The 7,993-nt window shown below is 50.9% G+C and overlaps 1 protein-coding gene across 1 annotated transcript; it reads left to right on the forward strand.

Moving 5' to 3' along the window:
• Positions 1-832: 832 nt before the first annotated feature.
• On the forward strand, positions 833-7,924 carry LOC138750752 (myosin regulatory light chain 11-like; the record flags this gene model as incomplete). The annotated part of the gene is made up of 3 exons (XM_069912869.1): positions 833-1,023; positions 3,966-4,041; positions 7,732-7,924. Coding segments are annotated over exons 1-3 (305 nt in total), but the record flags the coding sequence as incomplete, so codon positions are not given.
• Positions 7,925-7,993: the final 69 nt, after the last annotated feature.

The following is a 7,993-nucleotide window of genomic DNA, read 5'->3' on the forward strand; positions in this document are numbered from 1 at the left end:
CTCTCTCTCCACCTGCCCTCTGGGACAGCCCCTCCTTGAGTTGCAGACGTTGCCCATTTTTGTGCAGGGCCGGAGCAACCTGGCCCGAGTCTTCGATTCGTCTCGCCAAACTTGTAGAACTTCTAAATTTAACTGCCTTATGCAAATAGGCTGGTGGTATAAAACCCCAGGGACTCTACCCCTGGGGACCCGACACTCTGCCCCTGGGATCGAGGGAATCGTTGAGCAGCGGCCATGGTGAGGTGTGGGGGTGGAGGAGGCAAAGGGGGAGGGGCGACCCATCATTGGTCCCAGGACCAACATTGCCTGTGGGACAAAGGGAATATCAAGTTGAGCAGCGTCTATAGAGAAAGGGAAAGGGGGGAGGGGGAAAAAAGAGAAGGTGGAGAAGAGAGGGAGAGAGGAGGAGAGAGAGGGGAGAAAGGGGGGGAGAGGGGGGAGAAGGGGAGAGAGAAAGGGAGGAGGGTGGAGAAAGAGGGGAGAGAGAGGGGAGAGGAAGAGAAAGAGGGAGAGAAGGGGAGAGTTAGCAGGAGATGGAGAAAGGAAGGGATGGAGGGTGTGGAAGGAGATAAAGGAGGATGGGGAAGATGAGGAAGGGAAGAATGTGTGGGAGATATGAGGGAAGGAAGGAGGATAGGGATGAGGGAGGGGCAGGAGGTAGGGTGGGATGACGGAGAGGAGAGAGGGTGAGGGATGAGGGAGGGAGGAAAGGGAGGAGGGAGGGAGGGAATGGAGGAGGGAGGAAAGGGATGAGGGAGAGAGGGATGAAGGAGGGATGAGGGAGGGGGATGAGAGGAAGGAGGAGGGATAAGGGAGTAGAACCCCTTAGGACTTGTTATTTTGGAATCACCAAGACCTCCTGAGGGGATGGTCAGGTGGAGCCCCATATGAGCAGATCCCTCATCACCTTCTCTCCCCCACTCCACCACAGGCACCAAAGAGAGCGAAGAAGAGGGCGTCGGCAGAGGATCATCCAACGTCTTCTCCATGTTCGACCAGACCCAGATCCAGGAGTTCAAGGAGGTGAGGGATCTCCACAGTCCCAGTGAGGGATCTCTGTGGTCCCAGTGAGGGATCTTTGCAGTCCCAGTGAGGGATCTTCCTAGTCCCAGTGAGGGATCTCTGTGGTCCCAGTGAGATCTCTGGATTCCCAGAGGGATCTCCCAGTCCCAGCGAGGAATCTCGTCCAGTGAGGAATCTTCCCAGTCTCAGCGACAGATATCCCCAGTCCCTCTGAGGGATCTCCACAGTCCCAGCTAAGGAGCTCAGTCCATGAGGGATCTTCCTAGTTCCAGTGCAGGATCTTCACAGTCCAAGCGAGGGATCACCCCAATCACTGAGGGATCTCTGAACAATCACAGAGGGATCTCTGAACAATCACAGAGGGATCTCCTTGTACCCGGAGGAGGGAGGGGTGTGAGCTTCCCACATACCTGAGCGGTAGGAGACACAACTTCATGGCAAGGTTACAGGCCTTTCAGCCCTTCTCCATGCTGTCGACCCACCCCAAACCGGCCCCATCTCTCTGCGTTTGTCCCCCCCTCTGCTCTCCCTCTGTACCTTCCTCCTCTCCTGTTCATCACCCCATCCCCTCCTCCTCTCCCTGTCAGCTCATTCCCCCCCCCCCAAGTGTGTGTGAAGGGGAACATTTCCCCTTTAAACCCCACCCCTCCTTCGCTTCACCTTCTGGTTCCAACCCCCTGACCCGGAGTGGGGGGAGAGAGAGAAGGTGTCTATCCACCTCATTCGCACCCCCTCGAGATGATTTCCCTCCCCCCTTCCTGCACTCCAATGTCCCAGCCTGTCCGCCCCGCCCTTCCCCCAGTCCCAGGGAAACTTTCTGCCCCCTTTCCCATCTCACCAGCTTCCTTCCCACTTCCGGGCGACCAGATCTGCCCAGAAAACTCCAAGCAAGGACTCTGCTGCATCCGGGAAAGGTTGGAACGGGACGTCCCTGCTCCTCAACTCAAAGACCCTCCCCTCGTCCGGTGCACGCAAGTGTGGCGACATGCCCCCCTCCCTCCCTCCCTCTGCCCCATCTACCTGTGCCCCCTCACTCTTGGTGAGGGGAGGGCCGTTTCCGCTGGCCGGCGGCCCTGCAAGGGTCCTGAAGGCAATCCTGTCTGTTCCAGACGTCTTGGCGGTTTACCGAAGCAAGATACAGAATCTCACACTGGCAAGGGGAGGGGGATGGTGGGAGAGGGAGAGAGGAATGGGGGGGGAGAGAGAGAGAGAGAGAGAGAGAGAGAGAGAGAGAGAGGATATGGGGAGAGACGAGAGGGAGAGGCAGAGAAAGATGGAGAGAAGTGGAAAAAGGGGAAGAGAGGGAGGGAGGGAGAGAGGAGGTGGGAGATGGAAGGGGAGAAGAGGGGGGCTAAAGAAGTTAAGAAAGATCCAACCTAGATCTCCACGTGTATGTGTGTTGTGTCTGTTATCTGATTGTCCGTCTGTCTGCATGTGTGAGTGTGTGTAAAATGTGTGTGTGTCTCTATGTGTGTGTGTGTGTGTGTGTGTGTGTGTGTGTGTGTGTGTGTGTGTGTGTGTGTGAAGGGTTGTGCTTGTATGTGTGTGAATGCGTGTCAGGGTGTAAGTGTGTGAATGTGTGTGTGAATATGTGTGATGGGTTGTGTTTGTGTGTGTGAATGTGTGTGTGTGAGGGGTTGTGTTTGTGTGTGTGAATGTGTGTGAGAATGTGTGTGTGTGTGTATGAATATGTGTGTGTGTCAGAATGTGTGTGTGTGTGTCAGAATGTGTGTGTGTGTGTGTGTGTGTGTCAGAATGTGTGTGTGTGTGTGTGTGTCAGAATGTGTGTGTGTGTGTGTGTGTGTGTGTGTGTGTGTGTGTGTGTGTGTGAGAGAGAGAGAGAGAGAGAATGTGAGTGTGAGGTGTGTGTGTGTGAGAGAATGTGTGTGTATGTGAGACAGTATCCCCCTGATTCCTGCCTCTCCACCCTGCCACTGCTGATGGAACCCTCCCCAGTGACTTTCACAAGGTGCTCTGCTATTCCTGGAACCTCCTTACTATTCTGGGAACGTCTATCAGCTCAGCCTTGCGATCCAATTCCAGCCTGGAATGCTGGATCTGCTAAGTGAGCAGAATTCCTGGAGGGATGATCATCGGAGGCAGCAGAGGAGAGGGAGGCCGCGTATTTTGGAAATGCCTTGGTATGTGTGCAGCACTCCTTCTCCCCCCCGTCCTGACACACACTCCCGGGATGGGACACAGAGTGAAACTCCCTCTTCCCCCCATCCATTAAGCAGCTCCATTAAGCAGGGTGAAACAGAAGCCAAACAAGCTAGTTTATCCTGTTCCAAGTGTCTGCAAGCTTTACAAACACATTGTGCATTTGGGGAAGTATCCAGGGATAGGGGTCCTTGGGGAAAAAAGGGAGAGTGGGAGTGAGGAGAGAGAGAGAGAGAGGGGGGAGAGAGGAAAGAGAGAGAGAGAGAGACAGAGACAGAGAGAGACAGACAGAGAGAAGGAGAAATAGAGAGAGAGAAATTGTGAGAAAGTGAGAGTGAAACAGAGAAAATAGAGAGAGTGAGAAAAGAGAGAGAGAAAGAGACGAGGGAGCACACAGGGAAAGGAGAAACGTCGGAGAGTACAGAAGGGTAATGAATAATTACATTCCCCTCCCCTCTTATTCTCTCTCCCCCTCTCTCTCCTCCTCACTCTCCCCATCTCTCCTGCTCTCCCCTCACTCTTTCCCTCTCTCACCCCCTCCCCTCTTTCCCCTATCTCCCCTCTTTCCCCCTATCTCCCCTCTTTCCCCCTATCTCCCCTCTCTCTCCCCCTCCCCTTCCCCTCTCCCCCTCCCACCTCCCCCTCTTCCTCTCCCTCGCTCTTCCCTCTCTTCCACCTCTCCCTCCCCCTCTCTTTCTCCCTCCCCATCTCTCCCCCTATCTCCCTCTCTCCCCTCCTCCTCTCTCCCTCATCTCTCTCTCCCCTATCCCCTCACACCCCAGGCATTCACCGTCATCGACCAGAACCGTGATGGCATCATCAGTAAGGATGACCTTGCCGGGACATTTGCCGCGATGGGTGAGTTCTCCAACTGAGTTCCTCTTGACCAGCCACTGTTCCCCACACCCCATCCTGCAATGGACTAGGAGGAGGGACGTCCCATTATAACCTGTCCTGGACGTGGCTGAGACCTCACTCAAAGTGTCCAGGCCGGTCTGGTCACCCGGCCCTAACTGCGAGAAGGAGGACAGTAAGGTGGGAAAGGGGGCAGATGTATTGAGTACAGGAGTTGGGATGTTACGATAAAGATGTACAATACATTGGTGAGGCCAAATTTGGAGCAATGTGTGCAGTTTTGGTCACTGAACTACAGGAAAGATCTCAATAAGATAGAGAGATGCAGAGAAGATTTACTAGGATGTTGCCCGGACTTCAGGAACTGAGTTACAAGGAAAAGTTAAACAAGTGAGGACTTTATTCCCTGGAGCGTAGAAGAATGAGGGGAGATTTGATCGAGGAGTTTAAAATGTTGAGGGGGACAGAGTAAATGTAGGTTGGCTTTTCCCACTGAAGGGGGGTAAGATCCAAACCAGAGGAAGTGGTTAAGGGTGAAAGGGGAAAGATTTAGGGGGAACTTCTTCACAAAGAGAGCGGTGGGGATGTGGAATGAGCTGAGGTGGTGAATGCGGGCTCAACGTTAACATTGAAGAAGAATTTGGACGGATACATGGCTGAGAGGGGTACGGAGGGCTATGGACTGGGGGAAGGTCAGTGGGACAGGACAGAAAAATGTTTCGGCAAAGAGAAGAGGGCCAAAGGAGTCCGTTTTGTGCTGTAATGTTCCATGGGTCTAAATTATGTTCCCAGATCTGGAGGGGGGGGGAGATAGGCTGGGAGCGCAGGAGGAGATGGAACCTTCTGGAGGGCTCTAAAACCACGATGGGCTGTTGTTACATATCAAGCAGCAGCAATAGAAATAATCCCAGTGTTATATTTAAAATAATATTTTAACTATTAATTAACAATAATATAACACCTTATCTAACTTATTTACTTAATCCACAACTATGCGCAAATATATATGTGTGTGTGTGTGTGTGTGTGTGTGTGTGTGTGGAATACCCCAAGCCACTACCACTCAGGTACTCTTCTTAAAAGGTGGCAGTTCAATGTTCATTGTTGACACGCAGGCTTGAAATTAATGCAAAGAAGTTCACGAAGTAGGTGAGAGAGACCAGGGTGACAGACTGTTATAAACTCGCAAAAATCTTTGTTGAGGTGCTTCCAAACAAATGTCATTTCCAGACAAGTGGCAACCCAAACTCCTCTTCCCTTTGTGTAGGGGACAAGAAGTGACTGATTCTCACAAGGCTTCCAGAAACCCTTTTCCATGGGTCGGCCAAAGTGTAGGATTTCTTCTGCTTCCAGAGTCCTTTCGTGGATCTGCCATGCAAAGTGACCTTCCCTTCTGGTCACACACTATCCCTTCCAAGAGCTGTTGCTCCTGTGGTGTCTCCTTACAATGGCCCCTGAGAAACAGTGCACGGTGTCTTCAACATGCTGGTCACATGGACTCCGCACCTGTGCCTCCAGACTCTCTGTTCAGAAGTATCCAATTTGAGTACATGCCGCCCTGGTTTGCAGCTTGATTTGGTCTCTTAAAGTGACATTCCCACTCAAAGGAAAACAAAATGAAAACACCTCCCACCAACAAAGATAATTTTGGGCTGCAAGAGCCACATTTTAACTGCAACCTACAGTATTTGCAATAACACATTCACTATTTTACATGACATAATACAGACAAATGTAAAATTTTTCAGTAAATATGCAAACTTAACATCTTGTCAGGCAACCAGCAATTACATTAGCCTTGAACTTAATTCACTTTTAGCTAAATTAACAGTGCTTTTGAAAGTTTGTCAAGTAGTTTCTCTAACCCAGAGATATGTGCTTCCCAGGTGTCATTTCCTGTAACCAAATCACCTCCATAAACATCTGTATGCTTGAGTTACAAAATTAATCATCCTTTAGAATGTTCCTGATAATTTTTCATTCCAAATGGCAAAACGTCATATTTATATAAACCCTAACAAGGTCACAAAGGCAGAAATTTCCCTACTTCTCTCTCTGTTAAGGGAACACACCAGTAGCCTGTTAATGTCCATCCTTGTAGGAAACATAGCCTTTCCAACCTTGTCCACTCAATCATCCACCCTGGGGATAGGAACGGAATCTGCCTTTGTTACCGCATGAACTTTTCAATAATCAGTGCAAAATCTAACCACCCCATCTGCTTTAGGCACCAGGTCACAAGGTGAACTCCAGGCTGTATTCAATATTTTGATCTACCAGTCGGCACTTTGCAACATTCATTTGATAAGGATGTTGTTTGATAGGGTCAGCATCTCCAACATCAATATTATGATGTCATTAGCGTTATTTAGGCACGTCTGGAAACAGGTTCCTGCATTTTACTAGCTGTTTCATGGGTTCCTTTTCCTGGGGCTGAAGATGAACCAACTTGGCATCCAAATTCTGCAAAACACCCAAATTGGACCGACACACTGGGACAATGTTTTGCTTGAAGTGACCCACACAAGAGTGGGTGCTTGTGCTGTCTCAGGGTCCCTCAGCTCCTCAGCTTTCTCAACAACCAACACCGCTGGTGAAGGCTATTCCTCACTACTGCCAAATTCTCAAAATATATGTTGAGATGGCAACTCTGCATCTCCGATCAGGTGTTTATCTACATAGTTGACATTCACCTTAGACTCTACCTCATAAGGGCCTGAAAATTTTGCCCTAAGGAGATCATCCCTTCCTTAAAAATAATATACAACTGGCACTTTCTTAGTTTCTCCTCTGAGAGAGCCTTATCTCTCACCTCAGCAAAATCAGGATCTCTGTTCTGCCCTGCCACACCCTCTCTTTGGGACAATGACAAGTCCTTACTCTTGGGTTTATCACCAGAACTCTGGTCCAAACCATCTGCACTGACAAGCTTTTTAGACGTAGCTTGTGCCACACAGGCTGGATATCCAAATCTGTCTTTGACTGGCTTGGCAGGGACAACCTTACCCTCTGCATGGTCATTTCCCAATAATAAGAGGTCCCTTCCAGATCCCTATGGCAACAGGTCGATTAACATTATCCTGTGCAAAGGTATCTGGATCACTCCCCAGACCTGGAATCAAATTTATGTCACCCGTGGCAGTCTCATCACCAAACTCCAACACACTGTCCAACACGAGTGACTGGGGGCCCCATTGAAGGGCACGAGGTGGAGGGAGCAGGCATCTTGTGAAAGGCTTCAAGGGGTGGCATAGGTGGCATCTTGTGAAGGGCATGGAGTGGAGGGGCAACCATCATGTAAAGGGTGCGGGGTAGAAGGAACAGCAATCCTGTGAAAGACTCCAAGTGGGTGGCGTAGGTGGCAATTTTGTAAAGGGCTCTAGTGGGTTCAGGGAGCAGCCATCTTGCGAAGGGCTCTGGGGGAAGCCATCTTGGAAAGGGCGCAGGGTGAAGGGAACAGCTATCTTGTGAAGGACATGGGATAGAGTTAGCAGTCATCTTGTGAAGGGAGCGGGTTGGAGGAAACAGCCATCTTATGAAGGGTGTGGGGGTGGAGGGTGGCCATCTTGTGAATGGCGTGGGGTGGTGGAGCAGCCATCTTGTGAAGGGTGTGGGCTGGAGGGACAGAAATAACAGATCGAGGGCTGGGACACAGTTCACTCTCCCCCCCCTCCCTCTCGCCGTCACCCCCAGGTCGGATGAACGTGAAGAATGACGAGCTGGAGGCCATGATCAAGGAAGCAAGTGGCCCCATCAACTTCACCGTTTTCCTCACCATGTTCGGGGAGAAGCTCAAAGTGGGTCGAGGCCCTGTCAGTCAAAGCCAGGCTCTGTCCCGTACCATGTCCATCAAAACCAGGACCTGCGCCATCCCCTGTCTGTCAAAGTCAGGCCCCACCCCTTGCCTTGAAATTCAACATCAGGCCCTGCTCCTTACCCTGTTCATCAAAGCCAA

Source organism: Narcine bancroftii, unplaced genomic scaffold (genome assembly GCF_036971445.1).
Source record: "Narcine bancroftii isolate sNarBan1 unplaced genomic scaffold, sNarBan1.hap1 Scaffold_254, whole genome shotgun sequence".
NCBI classification, from domain to species: Eukaryota; Metazoa; Chordata; class Chondrichthyes; order Torpediniformes; family Narcinidae; genus Narcine; species Narcine bancroftii.